This window comes from Pristis pectinata, chromosome 3 (assembly GCF_009764475.1).
Source record: "Pristis pectinata isolate sPriPec2 chromosome 3, sPriPec2.1.pri, whole genome shotgun sequence".
Taxonomy (NCBI): Eukaryota; Metazoa; Chordata; class Chondrichthyes; order Rhinopristiformes; family Pristidae; genus Pristis; species Pristis pectinata.
Genome location: NC_067407.1, coordinates 132,261,240 through 132,278,659, shown reverse-complemented (window position 1 = coordinate 132,278,659; position 17,420 = coordinate 132,261,240). Strand labels below are relative to the sequence as shown.

The 17,420-nt window shown below is 47.3% G+C and overlaps 1 protein-coding gene across 1 annotated transcript in view; it reads left to right on the top strand.

The window, feature by feature from the left end:
* Positions 1-17,420, top strand: part of kif26ba (kinesin family member 26Ba) — a 300,195-nt gene that overhangs the window by 168,060 nt on the left and 114,715 nt on the right. Inside the window, exon 5 of the mRNA XM_052013184.1 lies at positions 8,056-8,242. Within this exon, the coding sequence (XP_051869144.1) occupies positions 8,056-8,242 (187 nt within the window). The remainder of the gene's footprint in view (positions 1-8,055; positions 8,243-17,420) is intronic.

Sequence of the window (17,420 nt, the reverse complement as noted above, 5' to 3'; positions counted from 1 at the left end):
GGGATGTGGATACTTTGGAAGGGCAGGGAGAAGATGAGGTGCTGACGGGTGGGCTCTGGGCAGGGGGTGTGGGCCGAGGATTCCTGGGCAGGAGACGTCGTGGTGTGTACTGCATGGGGCTCCGGCGCACACCGAGTCCTTTACTTGTATTTGTGAAGTGCCTGACCGCGAGCTCACTGTGTCGGAAATGCAGCAGCCAGTCCTTGCACAGCACTACTCCACACTGGAATGCGTTCACCAAACAGGATTCCGTTAGAGAGCCATTGTGGTTCAGCGCAGAAACAGGCCATTCGGCCCACCATTATGCTGGCCATCAAGTACCTTGTTGGTTGGAGGAATACATAACACAAGGAGGGGGGCAGGTGTCTAATGTTCATCCTTGGAAGCCATGTAGTTCTTCATGCTGCCTCTTTAATCCAGGCAGGTACAAAAGATCCTATGGGTCTGTTTTGAAGAGGGTTATTCGTGGAGCACTGATTATTTACCCCTTCACTCAACAACGTTAACATATTATCTGGACTTGAGGGCGGGGTAGAAGATGATAGCGAAGTTAGTGATGTTACTGCATTGCTCTCAGTGGGAGCTTGCTGTGCACAAACTCGCTGCCATATTTCCTCCATCACAACAGCGACTGCGCATCGAGTACGTCATTGTCTGTTAGGCACCTCGAGGTGGCCTGAAAGGGAGGGAGGGAGGGTGGGAGCAACCTTTTCCTTTTCGATAGGGTGGAGAAGGATTGGGGGGGACTAAAAGTAACTGCCCAAAGTGTCGGGAGGCAGGGTGGGTGGAGGTGGCGGGGGGTAGGAGAGTTTAGTGAGGCAGCAGGGGTTAGGGTTTGGGATCTGCTGCCTTTGGGCTGTTCTGTCCCACTGTTATAAGACCATTGAATGGCTACCTAGTACCGATAAGATGGACTCTTGACCTCACAACCTATCTTGTTATGGCCTTGCACCTTATTGTCTACATGCAGTGCACTTCCCTGTAGCTGTAACACTTTACTCTGTATTCCATTATTGTTTTACCCTGTACTACCTCAATGCACTGTGTCATGAATTGATCAGTATGAATGGAATGCAAGACAAGTTTTTCACTGTACCTCAGTACAAGTGACAATAATAAACCAATTACACTTACTTGTAAAAGGAGCTGAGTCAGTCCCTGGAAGGGGGAAATATGCCAGTGGTGGGGGGAGAGTTTGGGAGTGGGATAGCTGGATAGACAGTTTGACGAGTTAGATGGATCTCTCAGAGAGTTGTCGGGGAGACACTGGAGGTCCGTGCTGTGGAACCCCCACCCATGACTCTGATTTACCAGCACATTCGGGGAGAGGAGGATTGACGTGAGCTGGGCTGAGAGCGCTCGGAAGTGAGGACCTTTAACACATGGATAATTCCTGCCTTCCTTGCCCCCCCACCCCATTGCTCTGATCAGTGCAGGTCGCTCTGTCTCTGGGTAGGAACATAGGCGACAGGAAGCTACTCTTGGCTCCCGCAACCTGGCTGTGTCCCATCCCCAGAACTTCCGCACCAGGCAGCCTTGGCAGCCAACTTCCGCAGTTCTGAATTCCTGAGCTGGAGGTTGACAGGAATAATTGGCGGCAACAGAAGCAGATGGCTCCTTCAGCAGGTCCTGGTGCACTGCCTCATTGGATGCATTAAGATACACAGGCCGATGACCATTCCTCCAACTCTCCCCTCTGCAGTGTCCCCGGCCACAAGACTTCACCATCAGTGGACGTGTTTTATCCTCTGGGATTTCCACATCCCCACCCACTCTCCTTTTTCATGCCCTGTCTATAACATCTCTTCGTCTGAGCCAGCTCTGTCTCAGTTGACAGTGTTTAAGCTCTCAGTTGACTCTACTCCTGCGGCAGGATGTTTTGCTGCATTTAAAAGCGCTATGCAAAATACAGGCTCCTGCAAAAACGGGAGGGAGTGATGTCAGTCAGACGGGTGAAGTTTGCATTATCAACGCTGCTGTAAGTCACTGCATTAAATTTCACTTAAGGGAAAATTCCTGTAAGCATGGAAGTCATTTAACTCAGGGAGCACCAGTTTCCCACTCTCGTTAGAGTGCCCTGGTCCCTGTGGTATCCCCCACATTGCAGAGAATTGGCTTTGTTCCTCGAAGAGTGAGCTGCCAAGCCTGGAGAATTGTTCAATGTGTTGTATAGGCAGCAACAAAGGTGCCAGTCCCCATCACCATCTTGACTGGAGTGTCTTGGCTGGCTCCTTATTACTCATTTTCTTTTTTCCAATTTTGAAAAAGAAATGAACATACCTTGCCTGTATAAGGTTTCTGCCTGAATTAATGGTCTGTAATCATGTTTAGCATCTTTTATTGTGATATTCATTTCAGACAACTTAATCTTTGACATGACCTCATGCTATAGTCTCAGATCTTTCATTTGGGGAGACAAACTACAGATGGCCTGCATAGTGCTTCACCAAACCAGTTGCCTAGCAACTTTGCCAGTAATTGAGATACATTTTGATGTCTGATTAAATTAATGTTACTTGCAACCATATTTAGTCTATTTTTCCCTTCCTATATTAGTCTAATGATAACGATTGATTTTATTTACTGCTCGTGGAGCACTGTAAACGGATTTGTTCAACAGGCATTTAAATGGTGCACATCTGTCTTGAAGAACCCATTTAATTGTAACCCACTAATCCAAAAAGGGCCTCGGTCATTTTTCACAAGACCAAATGCCTCCTTGGTGTGTCAGTGGGCCGTTTTGTCTGTGGGTCAAGTGGATTCGGGTGACCCACGTTCTCTGAGGTGACTGACCCCTTTTATGGTCGGGGCTGACATCGACAGAGTAAAATGCACAACTTGGCTTCCATTTCTCAAGTCAAAGTCATCGAGTCAGAGAGAGGCACGGCATGGAAACAGGCCCTTTGGCCCGTCGAGTCCATGCCGAACATCAAGCACTTGTATTAATCCTACCCGAACCCATTTTATTCTCCCCACAATCCCACTGATTCTCCCCACTCACCTACACACTAGGGGCAATTTACAGCAGCCAATTAACCTACCAACCCGCACGTCTTTGGGATGTGGGAGGAATCAAGAGCACCCCGGGTGGAAACCCATCTGGTCACAGGGAGAGCGTGCAAACGCCACACAGGCAGCACCCGATGCCAGGATTGAACCCAGGTCGCTGGAGCTAAGAGGTGGCAGCTCTACCAGCTGTGCCACTGTGTGAAGTTTGATCATAGGATTTTAAGGGGAGCTCTTGTCAATGTGGGACTGGAGCCCATATAAGTTGCACCTGAAGAAGGTCAGAAATTTCCATTCTCAAAAATTCAGTAGACATCCAAAAGTTTAACTAACACTTAACTACTTTCATTGGACTTCTGCCCTGTGTGCTCTATATAATATTGCCAGTGATAGTGTGAGCTCACCCCACACTTCAGGAAAGCCTTTGGATGACCCGAGGTGTTTTATAGTCAATGAGGTAACATACTCGTTGGTGTTGTGGGAAATGAAGCAGTCATTCTGTGCACAGCAAGCTCCCACAAACGGCTTTGTAGCAATTACCAAACAAGGTGTTTTTCCTCCAACAAAATCCACAAAAAATATTAGCCCAGTTGCAGGGAGAATTTGGAGGCCAGGCTGTGGAAAGGGGAACAGAATTAATGAAGGGTCTTCGACCTGAAACATTAACTGTATTTCTCTTTCCGCAGATGCTGCCTGACCTGCTGTTTCTAGCATTTTCTAATTTTGTTTTGGATTTCAAACATCTGCAGCTTTTTAAAGTTTCTCAGGGGAGGACTCTCCCGTCCTTCTCAGTAATAATGCCGTCTGATCTTATACACCACCCCAAGGGAGCAGATGGGATCTTGCTAAACATCTCCTCTGAGGGGCAACACTTCATACAATGTGGTGTTCTTTCAGTAATGCATTGAAATGTTAGTGCAGATTCACTTCAAAGCCCAAATAAAAGAGAGACATGCAGTTAAACACAACAGCTGTTGAAGACTTCACCTTATGTGTTATTTAGAAAGCCGGACTTGTGAATCGAGATCTTCATACTGGGTTAGCTCAATATCTGCCCCCCTCCATCCCCCCTTTGTTTCTCCTTCCTTATCTGTCTCTACCTATCACCCACCAGCCTCTGTCTCCTCACTCCACCTCTTCCCCCTCCCTCACCCGCCTCCATTTGTCCATCACCCCTCTCCTCACCTGGTCCTACCTATCGCTTGCCTCACCCCTCCCTCTCACCTCTTTATACTGGCTGTCCCCCTCTCTACACCCTCAATGCTGATGCAGGGTTTCGACCCAGAATGTCAGCCATCCCTCTGCCTCCGCAGACGCTGCCTGACCCACTGATTTCCGCCAGCTGTTTGTTTTTTAATCAACATTGTATAGTAGGGTAAGTGATAGTCCTCATCCCCACTGCCTACTGCGGAGGATGCAGCTAGTACTCTAGAAAGAGTTAATCTTTTGAACTGTGATTAACTTTAATGATCTCTTCAGATATCCAGGCTTCTAAACTGGAGTGTAGGACATTTGTAGATGGGCCAACACTGTCTGTTCCGCTGTGTGTTGCTGGAGAGCTAAGCTGCCTGAAGTAAACTCCAGTGCATTTGCAGTGTTTCATTCCAGGTCTGAGTAAAATTCAATCGATATTAAAATACACGCCAAGGCCTCTTGACTTAGCAGAGGAGGAACCCATTAAACTGACAATCACCAGTGTCAGGTGATATGTTCAGGGCTTTTGCATAACTCAGCCTCTTTGCCATTTGTTGTATTTTGGCTTCAGTCTGAAGGGACATCGAAACGATTCCCCAAAAAACTCTTTGCTAATCGGCAATATTTGTACAGCCATGTGAAGCAGGAACCCAGCAAAAATAGCAATTGAGTCAACAAGCTATTTTGAAAAGAAGCTGATTACAAATAGAGCTGGGATATTGACAGGGTTACAGAGAGAAGCAATCAGACACTCAATGGGCAACAGCGATCGTCTGCTGAAACAGCCACAGGGCTTGTCAGTGAGGCCAGACTGATTGTTGGATTGATATCCGTGTTCGATAGAAGTGGTGTGGAGAAGTGTGTCTCCTCTGGAGGTCTTCATACCTGATGTTTTACAGAATGGCTCATGTAACCTTTGCTCATCCAAGAGGGAAAATGTTCCCGTTGAGGAGGAGAGAGGTAAAATCAGTGAAGAGAAAAATGTGGCAGTCGCATTAGCAAGGAGTAGAAGGGAGATAAATCTAATGTTCAGCAGGTGATATCAGTGGAATGTAGAAGATTCTGAAGGGGTTTGAAGGAATGGATGTTTTCCCTTGGCTGCAGAGTGCAAAAAGAGGGAGGATGGGGGGGGCGTGGTTAAAAGCGGACAAGTCGCCAGGACCCAAAGGACTCCATGCTAGGATTTTAAAGGAAGCGGCTGCAGAGATGGTGGACCCATTGGTTGAAATTTTCTTAACTCGCTAAACTCCAGGATGACATCAGAAGACTGGAAAACAGCCAATGTGCTTCCCTTGTTCAAAAAATGGGGAAAGGCAGGAGGTAGGGAACTATAGGCTAGTTAGTTTAACAGCTAATATTGGCAAGATGCAAGAGGAAATAACTAATCATTTAGAAAAGCTGAAATTAATTAAACCCGGTCAAGATGGTTTTATGAAAGGTAAATCAGGTTTGACAAATTTGCTCGAATTCGCTGAGCTTGTAACATGGAGAGTTGATATAGGGGAACCTATCGATGTAGTATATTTAGATTTCCAAAAGGCTTTTGACAAGGTGCCACATTAGAGGCTGCTGCATAAATTAAAAGCCCAAGATATCAGAGGGTGTGTGTTAGAACGAATTGAAAACTGGCTGTCTTACAGAAAACAGAGAGTTGGAATAAATGGTTCCTTTTCAGACTGGAAGGCGGTAAGTAGCAGGGATCAGTTCTTGACCTGCAGTTGTTCACTGTTTATGTTAATGACCTGGAGGAAGGAACCGTATGTAAGCTTTCCAGCTTCACCGATAATACGAAAATAGGTGGAAGGACATGTTGTGATAATGATACTGTGATTCTGCAATGGATTCTCACTATAGATTGAGTGGCAAATGGAGTTTAATGCAGGGAAGTGTGAGGTCATGCACTGTGGTAAGAGAAATCAAAAGGCAAATTATTATCTAAATGGAGAGAGACTGGAAGTGAGTGAAGTTCAGAGGGATCTAGATGTCCTGATGCATGAATCACACAAAGCTAGCAGACAGGTAGTGAAGAAGCAAACGGCATTTTTGTCCTTCATTGCAAAAGGGTTGGAATTTAAAAACAGGGAGGTTTTGTTGCAGTTGTACAGGGTGTTGGTGAGGCCACACCTGGAATACTGTGCACAGTTTTAGTCCCCTTACCTAAAGTAGTAACATTGTGGCAGCACAAAGAAGATTCACCAAGCTAATTCCCAGGATGAGGGTATTGTTTTCTAAGAGAGATAAATAGTTTTGGGCCTTTATTCCTTGGAGTTTAGGGTGACCTTATTCAAACATATAAGATCCTAAGGGGTCTTGACAGGGTCGATGTTGAGATGTTTTCACTGGTGGGAGAGTCTCAAACAAGGGGACATAACTACAAGATAAGGGGCCGGTCATTTAGAACTGAGGTATGTAGAAATTCCTTCTCTCAAAGCGTGGTGAATCTCTGGAATTCTCGGCCCTGGCAGGTGGTGGATCATTAGAAGTACTTAAAGTGGAGAGGAATGGAAGTTTGATAGATGGAGGAATAGGTGGTAAGGAGAACAGGCAGAAGAGGAGTTAAAGGCCGGCATAGATTAGCCATGATCATATTGAATAGTGGGGAGAGCTTAAAGGTCCTGGTGTTGTCTTGTGTTCTTGTGCTATGTTCACAGTCAAACACAAAGGGATGACCCAGGTCAGGAGGAATTTCTTTACTGAAATGTTGCATTTCTTTGGAATTCTCTGCCCCCGAGGGCTGTGGATCCTCAGGCTTGCGCATATCTGGAGTTGGGGGTCGAAAGACTTGAGGTTCTGGGAAACTGAGGGATAGGGATTTGGGCAGGAAAGTGGGGAATGGCGGACAAGGCCCAGTCACCATATGGCCTACTCCAGCTGCTCACCCTTTTCATTGTAAGCATGTGGTTCTCTGAACCAATACCCTTGGTAACCCAATCTCCGCAGTAATAAATGTCCTAATCAGAACAGAAGCAAAATATGTTTCTGAGCCAGTATTACCGGAATTATAAAACTTGATATTCTCTGCTGGGACATTGTTGCAAAAAGACCAGCAATCCTAACACTAGGTTGGACATGTACTTGGACAGGAATAGAGAAGAGGGATGCAGGCCTACTGGGTTAGCATGGATAGGCATCACGAGTTGGGCTGAAGGGCCTATGTTGGTGCTGTATGACTCTAATACCTGGACCAGAAACATGCTCGGATCCACCACACCATCGAAGGAACTTAAACCATGACTCCCACAGAGTGCAAAGTAAATTTGGCACAGCATGATTTCAGTGCATACCATCAACCTACTGAGGACAGTGAACATTTGGCCCTTACTTGGTCTAAAAGCCAGAACAGCTCCATTGCTCCTGAGAAATTCCTGCCTTAGGCCATCACAGGCTTCCCTTAAAATGGAGCCACCTTAGAACATCAGGAATGGGTCTTTCACTTGGTCCTCCGGCTGGTGAGAAGTGACTTTTGATGTCCACATGAAATGTTTTGGTATTTTATGTGAGAGGTTGTTGATTTGAGCCTCTCTCATGTTGCTGCTTTCAGATGGACTTCTGTTTGTTTGGTGCTACCGAGGGTGTTGGATGTTTAATGGAATCTGTTGAGTTATTGCCGTTTGTTTAAACCCATCTAATTTTGCCCATCCTAGTTGGGAGGCAAGCAGAGGGAGCCAAGGTCAGAGGTCAAGACACAACCTCTCTGCTTCCATGCTGCTGTTCAGTTGAACTTTGTGTGGGGATCGGGGTCAGTTGTAGCAGTGTCAACCTCAGGACCTCCTCTGTCCTCCGTCCATCAGCTTGGGACTTCAGTTGCCTTGGCACAGTCTCCTTTGTTCAACACCTGCTCTTTTGTTCCTCCAGAGCCGCCCAGAAACTCAACCTGTCTTCCAAGAAGAAGAAGCACCACCGGCCTCCTGCCCCGAATGTGTCTGAGCCCCCACCATTCCCGACCAACTTCAGCGGCATCCTGCAGACATCCTCGCCCCCAGCGCCACCGTGCCTGTTACGGGCCATTGGCAAGGTGAAGGACAATCCTGGGATAGGCAAGGTAAGCACCAGAAACCAGCTGCATTTGCCAATTGACTCCGGGATTAATGTCCTGGGACCAGGAGATAATGTCTGGGGAATCTTAAAGCAAATTTGTGGTATTTCATTGTACTTCTGTTCACTAGTCATTGTTGGAGAAGGGGAAAGAGGCTCTTCAACTGACAGTCCCCATCCAATCTGATAATAAGTAGCTTGTTCACTTTAGATTGGTTATGGGATGGCCAGGTGTGTGAGGATAGACGTGGTGGGCAACAAGTGAGGACGCAAGGGTGGAACGATTGGAGGTGTGAGGTCATGCCTCTACCTGGATTACTTCCAATTGGAAACGGGAACCCAGGACATTCTAACACAAGGCTCGGTCCATTGCCAGCTTAGATCTCAGCTCTCACTAGGGAGAGATTACTGAGACACAAACCATGGGCAGGGATGGTAGTGTAGCGGTTAGCGTAACGCTTTACAGTGCCAGTGAAATTCATCTCTTGCATAGTGTTCTGGGGGCAGCCCGCAAGTGTCGCCACGCTTCTGGCGCCAGCACAGCTTGCCCACAACTTCCTAACCTGTACATCTTTGGAATGTGGGAGGAAACCGGAGCACCCGGAGGAAACCCACGCAGACACGGGGAGAACGTACAAACTCATTACAGAAAGTGGCCGGAATTGAACCCAGGTCGCTGGCGCTGTAATAGTGTTACGTTAACCCACCCTGCTGATAGACCTGCTTCCCAGCAGGCAGTGGTTTTTTATTTCAAAAGTAAACTTTATTCATAACAAATATATACTGGAACTAGAAAACAGTACATGGCTTTCTTTACATTCATAGTGTCGTCCATCGTGTTGTCAAGATTACACGATGGACAACACTATGAATGTAAAGAACATAGTGTCATCCAGTTAATACATTCCGTGTACAAAGCACCAATGACACTCATATGGCCTCTTTGAACAATAACCCTTCAAGTGTTTGAGGGGCTGTTACATAGAACCCAGACCCTCAAGTGTCCAGTGTCAGCAGGACCTCGGACTGCAGTGCTTCCCCACAAAGCCTTTGCCCTGGCTGGACCGAGCTTCAGTACATCAGGAGCAGGCAGGGGTGCATCAGTAAATGAGGCAGCAGCAGCTGCCTCTACGTATGCAGAATGTGCTATAACACTTCCAAAAGGGGAGCAAGTGACTTTTGAAAGTGAACGTATCCCAACTTTGCAGTTGGTTTTGCTGTCCGCTGCTCTGGTGTTAGGGCAAAACATAGTGTCACAGTATTTACATAACTAGTCCTTGGCGATCCCCAGAAGGCTGATGTCAGAGGGTCATGGTGAGAATATAGCTGTATGTCAAAGGTATGTGTTTAGACTCTGTTGGAGTGGGCTCTTGCTTGGCTGGTATGATGCAAATGTTCACCCCTTGCCCAAATGTTGTCCAGCTTTTGATGCACGCAGGCATGGGCCGAGGATTTGTGAATGGAACTGACCCTTGTGCCGTCATCAAAGATCACTTATCAGGGCAAGTCGTGATGCAGGGTCTCCACCTGATATATCGACAAATACCTTTTGCCTTCACGGACGCTGAGTTCTTCCAGTGTTGTGTTTTGTTCCAGATTCCAGCATCTGCAGTCTCTTTTGCTTTCACTTAGCAGGTGACGCCTGACTGTTGACTGGGTCTTTGCGCACACATCAAGTTCAAGTTTCAAGGTTCAAGTTTAATTTTATTGTCATGGGCATACATCCCCATGGTCTAAGTACCATGAAAATTAGCTTTTTGTAGCAGCAACACAGTTACATTACAAACATGACACACATAAATTACATCAATTTAAATTAACATAAATTATACATGCACAACACAATAAACAAAATATAACCTAATGATATACAGTGGAAAGCATTCTAGCTGGTTGCATCACGGCCTGGTGTGGAAGCTCCAATGCACAGGAACAGAAGTGGCTGTGGAGAGTAGTGGACTCAGCTCGATCCATCACGGGTACAGCTCTCCCCACCATCGAGGACATCTCCAAGAGGTGGTGTCCCAGGAAGGCGACATCCATCATCAAGGACCCCCACCATCGGGCAATGCCCTCCTCTCGATGCTGCCATCAGGCAGGAGGTACAGGAGCCTGAAGACCCACACCTCAAGGTTCAACAACAGCTTCTTCCCCACTGCCATCAGGTTCTTGAACCGAACTGTAAAACCCTAACGCTACCTCAGACTATATTTCCCTCAACTTGCACTAATGTCGTCAGCATGAACTGCTTCCTTTACTGATCAGTTGTGGATGGAATTGAACATAGTGCAATATTAGTGAACATGCCCATTTCTAACCTGACCAGAGAAGGTCATTGATGAAGCAGCTGAAGATGGTTGGGCCCAGGGCACTGCCAAAAAGAACTCTTGCAGTGATGTCCTGGAGCTGGGGTGATTGACCTCTAACTTCCTCTGTGAGAGGTATGACCCCAACGATTGGAGTGTGTATCCCATTGGCTTCAGTTTTAGCAGGGCTCCTGATACCACTTGGACAAAGGCTCCCTTGGCATCAAGGGCAGTCTTTCTCAGCTCTTTGGTCCATGTTAGGATCGAGATTGTGATGAGATCTGGATCCCTGTGGTCCCGGCGAAACCCAAACTGGGCACTGGTGAGGAAAGAGAGAGGCACAAGAGACCTGCAGATGCTGGGATCAGGAGCAGAAAACAAACTGCTGGAGGAACTCAGTGGCTCAGGCAGCATCTGTGGAGGGAAATGGACAGTCGACATTTCGGGTCTTGACCCTGCATCTGGACTCGGTGAGGAAGTGCTGCGTGATAGCACTGTTGACAAAACCTTCCATCACTTTGCTAATGATTAAGGGAAGACTGGGCGTTAATTGGCCCAAATGACTTTCCTGCTTTTTGTGAATGAGAATTAGCTGCTAAGTTTCCACGTCGTCGGGTAGGTGCTTGTGTTGTAAGAGTATTGGAACAGCTTGGTGAGAGATGCAATTGATTCTGGAGTGTAAGACTTTGTTGGTGCAGGCGGGACGTTGTCTGGCCCCTCGTCCTCTACTGTATCCAGTGCTCCAGCTGTTTCTTGGCAGCACCGAAAGTGAATGAAAGTCTGTATCTGTGATGGCGGGGAGCTTGGGAGGAAACAACAATGGGTCATCCCTTTGCACTGGTGGCTGTTTCAGCTTTCCCTTTGACTTTCATGGTGGGCTCCATCAGTGTTGATTTGGGAGATGTTCCGGGAGTTATCCATCCCCACTCACCAGTTGTTTAATTGACCACCGGATGGGACAGGATCCCAGAGCTTTATCTGTTGTTTGTGTGATCACTTAATGCTGCCACGTTGTTTGAACTGTGGTTTACTTGGCAGCACATTAGTCACTGAATCCAAAGGTCTTGAGATCAAGTCCTGCTACAGAAATTAAAGCGCAAAGATCTGGGCTGGCACTTAAGTGCTGAGGGAATGTTCTGCTGCTGGACACGTTGTCTTCTTCACAGTCTGAACCGAGGCCATGACTTCTCTCCCAGTCGGACATAAACGGTCCATTGACACTATTTCAAACCTGAGCATAGGAATTATCCTGCCCAATATTTAGTCCCCAAGTAACACTTGGAAACACCTCACTTGGTCATTATCACTGTGTCTGCTGTGTGCAAGTTGGCTGTTCTGTTTCCCACATTGCTGCACTTTCGTTATCCTTTAGTTATAAAGGGCTTTGAGACACTCAGGTGATGAAAGGCATTGCATAAAATCAATGTCAGTGCAAGTTTTTTGTTTGTTTTCTCAAAGAGTTTATTGTCAACATTTACAAAATTCAGTCCTATACTTAAAAAGATGCCTTAGTACTGCATTCTCTCTGTGTCTGTCTGTCTCTCTGTCCCACTCTTTCTGTCTCTTTCTTTGTCTTGCCCTCTTGTGTGTCTGTTTCCCCTTGTGTCTGTCTCGCTGTCTCGTCTCTTTTACTTTCTCTCTCATTATAGCCATTTCTCTCTCTCTCTCTTGCTGTCTCTCGCTGACTCTGTCTGTCTCTCTCACACACTTCCTCTCCGTCTCCATCTGTCTTTCTGTTTCTCTCTCACACTCTCCGCATTGGTTAGCGATCCTTGGTGTGTAGTAAAGACAGGCTGGCCTGTGATGCTGTCTGTAGTTGAACAGCACATTGCTACTGACCTGAGTAAAGAAGGTTAGTGTTGAGAGAGGTGCAGGATGCCGTGCTCCTGGGAATCCCCAACAGGTACTGGGCCCTTTCCCCAGCGGCATGCGCACAGAAGCCTGGTTTGCAACAGAAAGCACCACTCTGGGGGCGAGGCTGATGCGTTGGAACACACGAGGCAGATTGGGCTATTTGTACAAGGAAATCAGCTGTGCTGTCAACTGCAGACAGCACAGTGAGTTCATTCTCACTCTCACACAATGCACTTCCTCAGCTCAATACAGGCACATAAAAGACATGAGATTTACACAGTGTCTACCAAAAGGGGGAAGGCAGTCAGGCAGACGCAATTACCTCCCAGGCAGGAGGTTAATCAGGTGGAAGCAGTACATTTTTTTGCTAATTCGCTTGTGTCGAGTGATCTGATTGATGGTATTTTAACTGTGCCATAGATCACTGTGTGGTATGGTTGTCCCACACTACCCCACGCACAGCCTCGTATGGTATAAACGAAGGGCTTCAACAACAGCTTCTTGTTTGATTCAGAGCTGCAAAAATCAGGTTAAAGTAATATTGTTTAAAGATTTTAAGCATGCGGACAAGAGGAGGCTATTCTCCCCCTCAAGCCTGTTCCATCCTGTCCCATTCCATTGAGCCGACCCAGGGACACTGGTGATCTGGCAGCCTTAGAGCAGGCAAAGTAGTGTAGTGGTTAGCGTAATGCTATTACAGCACCAGCGACCCGGGTTCAATTCCCGCCACTGTCTGTAAGGAGTTTGTACGTTCTCCCCATGACTGCATAGGTTTCCTCCGGGTGTTCCGGTTTCCTCCCACATTCCAAAGACGTACGGGTTAGGAAGTTGCGGGCATGCTATGTTGGTGCCGGAAGTGTGGCGACACTTGTGGGCTGTCCCCAGAACACTCTACGCAAAAGATGCATTTCACTGTGTGTTTCAATGTACACGTGACTAATAAAGATATCTTATATTGGTATTGGTTTATTATTGTCAATTGCTCTGAGGTACAGTGAAAAACTTGTCTTGCATGCCGGCCGTACATGTCAATTCATTACACAGTGCAGTTACATTGAGTTAGTACAGAATGCATTGAGGTAGTACAGGTAAAAACAATAACAGTACAGAGTAAAGTGTCACAGCTATGGAGAAAGTGCAGTGCAATAATGTGCAAGGTCACAACAAGGTAGATGGTGAGGTCAAGAGTCCATCTCATCATATAAGGGAACCGTTCAATAGTCTTATCACAGTGGGATGGAAACTGTCCTTAAGCCAGGTGGTACGTGCCCTCAGGCTCCTGTATCTTCTACCTGATGGAAGAGGAGAGAAGAGAGAATGACTCGGGTGGGTGGGGTCTTTGATTATGCTGGCTGCTTCACCAAGGTAGCGAGAGGTAAAGACAGGGTCCAAGGAGGGGAGTTTGGTTTCCGTGATACACAGGGCTGTGTCTACAACTCTCCGCAGTTTCTTGCAGTCTTGGGCAGAGCAGTTGCTGTACCAAGCCGTGATGGATCCAGATAGGATGCTTTCCATGGTGCATTGATATGCTGTGATCATGACCGATGTGTGCTTCTACTAAAATGCAGTGCACCTGCCTAGTGAACAGCTGTAGAGTTTGGTTGGCATGAGTTGAACAGACCAGGAAAATCTTTGCTTCAGGCCCTGTTGAATCAGCTGACTCCAGCCAGGTAACAGTGGAGACTGACCCTTGCAGCCCACAATTGAGGAGGAAATCGCCTCGGAGTTTACGTCGCTCACTGTCAGTCAGGACGTAGCCTGTCCGGATGGCACAGTGGTGCAGTGAGTAGAGCCACTATCTCACAGCTCCAGTGACCCGACTTCAATCCAGCTGTCTGTGTAGAGTTTGCATGTTCTCCCAGTGACCCCACCGGTTTGCCCTGGGTGCTCTGGTTCCCCCCCCCCACATCCCAAAAAAACGTGGGGGTTGGTCATTAGTTGGCCACTGTAAATTATCTCCAGTGTGTAGAGGAGTCTTGGGGGGAGTGGGAGGAGTTGTTGAGAATGGGGGCATTGAAGTTAAAGTCCTCTCTGGTTCACTTAGGGAAGGAAATCGCTCTCCTTCCCGGTCTGGAGGACTGTACGTGACTCCAGACCCACGAGTAGACAGTTTGCCCTTAAAATTTTAAATAAAATTTTTTTTTAAATTTTAAAGTTTATTTACAGCGTGTAACAGGCCCTTCCAGCCCAATGAGTCTGTGCCGCCCATTTTAAACCCCCATATTAACCTACCCGTACATCTTTAGAATGTGGGAGGAAACCGGAGCACCCGGAGGAAACCCATGCAGACACGGGAGAATGTACAAACTCCTTACAGACAGCGACGGGCATCGAACCCCGATCGCTGGCGCTGTAATAGTGTCGCGCTAACTGTTACGCTACCGTGCCGCCCTCTGAAATTGTCCTCTGAAATGGTTCAGCAATGTGTTCAGCTCAAGGGCCAGTTAGGGATGGGCAAGAAATGCCCTGCCTTGCTTCTCATCAAGTGCTCCAGGTTTTAAATGATCCTAGGGAGTAGAAGATTGAGGCACATTCATAGTTACTGGTGTCCTTGCTCCTCATGAAGGAATAAAGAGAAACATGAACAGGAATGGTGAAGGGGTGGGGGGTGTTTTCCCCTCTTTGGCCCCATTTGCCTTAGCCTCTTGTTGTCATGGGTTACATAATGGTGTGATTGGGGACTAAGTCATATTCAGTCAAGATTCATTGTGGACAGAGGAGGCTTGTTGCAACAGCTGGCCCCTGCCTACCATGTCTGAGGCATCAGGGATGCTTTTTGACTTTTCGTGAGTCTCTCGGTGCGGAGGAATGGAATGGGTTTAGCAAGTTTTACTGTTGGCCATACGCAGTTGACGTTCTCGCAGTCACACACACACAGCAGTCTGGTGCAGGAGCCCATGGTTGGCAGCTCCAGCTTCTATGTTTGGCAAACTTGGGTGAGGATGCAGAAGCCACACTAAGTCATAGAGTCATACAGCATGGAACAGGCCCTTCGGCCCGACTGGTCCATGCCGACCAAGATGCCCATCTAAGCTAGTCCCATTTGCCCGTGTTTGGCCCATGTCCCTCTAAACCTTTCCTATCCCTGTACCTGTCCAAGTGCCTTCTAAATGTTATTAATGTACCTGAAATGTTGTTAACCATATACATTCCATATACAGGCCACCCTCTGGGTGAAAAAGTTGCCCCTCAGATTCCTATTAAATCTCTCCCCTCTGACCTTAAACCTATGCCCTCTAGTTCTTGATTCCCCAACCCTGGGTAAAAGACAGTGTGCATTCACCCTATCTATGCCCCTCATGATTTCATATACCTCTATAAGATCACCCCTCATTCTCCTACAGTCCAATGAATAGAGTCCTAGCCTGCTCAACCTCTCTGCAAAGTTCAGTCCCTCGAGTCCTGGCAACATGCCCAAATCTTTTCTGCACTCCTCCCAGCTTAATGGCATCTTTCCTATAGCAGGGTGACCAAAATGAACACAATATTTCAAATACTCCAAGTCAGGAAGCAGGCCCTGAGGTTCGACAGACCCTGCTGATGAATGCTTTGCTGTGCTTTTACCTTGAGAAGCCCAGGCGATGTGCTAGAGCAGACAACAGCACCAAGATAGAAAATAAATTATTGTAGAGTCCAAGTCCTTTGGGTTTTGGATGCCTCTCAGTAGTAGGGGGAATAGGGAGACAAGGAGACTGTTAGACCTTGGTGTCCTTCACAAGCTCCATTCCCTAGCCACTAACCTTGTCTCCCCCGGTAACTGTCTGAAACTCCGTTTTCAATCAGGGATTCATGCTTGATCTCGATGACCTTCATTCTACAGACACATACCATCACTGAGACCATCTATTTCCACTGCTATCGTTCCCTCCCTCCAGCCCTGCCTTGGCTATCCTACAGCTGAAACCCTCATCTGTGCCATTGTCCAGAGGTAGACTTAACTGTGCCAACACATTCCTAGCCAGCCTCTCTCATCCTCTCTCTCCATTAGCCTAAAGTCATCTAAACCTGCAGCTCCTGCCCCAAGATGCAGTGTCCTCCCATCCTGTACTGACTAACCGGCATCAGATCTCCGTTAAACAATGTCCTCTCTCTGGTATTTTTTAAAATCATATAGACAAAATTGCTGAATGTATAATTAGGTGGGCTGGAGGGCATATTCTGATCTAATCGGCAAAGATACTTGGCAAACTGATCGCTTTTTGCTGCATTCATCAAGAAGGTGCCAAATCATTTGTGTTCTCGAGGTGTTGAAGCACAGACTAACTGCCTCTCCTGTCCTAGCTCATTCTTTCCCAGGGCAACAACAACAACTTCTATTAATGTGGCACCTTTAATGCAGCACACAGCCTCCATAAACCTCTGCGATTATCTGCGTTGCTCTAATACTGGCCTTTTGAACATGCCCGAATGTGATCACTCTGCTATTGCTGGCAATGGCTTCAGCTGCCAACACCCTGAACTCAGGAGACACCCGAGGTGGCAGATGCTGGAATCTGGGGCAACACACGATCTGATGAAGGAGCTCAGTGGGTCGAGCAGCATCTGGGTGGGGGGGTGGGGGGGAAGGAATTGTCAGCGTTTCAAGTCGAAACCTGATGATTCCTTTCCTCCCACAAATGCTGCTCCAACTACTGAGTTCCTCCAGCAGATTGTTTGTTGTTCCTAAAATCTCTGTCAAAACCTCTCTTCTGTTTCTTTCTCTGCCTTTCCCTCTTTATTTCTCCCCCTCTCTCTCCCCCTCCTCCCTCCCTCTCCCCCTCCCTCCCTCTCACTCTCCCTCTCTCTCCCTCGCTTTCTCTCCCTCTCCTCTCTCTCTCTCTCTCTCCACCCCCCCGTCTCTCTCTCCCCCCTCCTTCTCTCTCCTCCTTCAATACATATCTCAAAACCTTCCAACCTGGTGATCATCTTCCCTGATATTGGTCAGTGTAAATGCTGCTGTGAGGAATCCTAGGATTTTTTGCTGTATTAAAGGTGCCACATTAATAGAAGTTGTTGTTGTTGCCCTGGGAAAGAATGAGCTAGGAC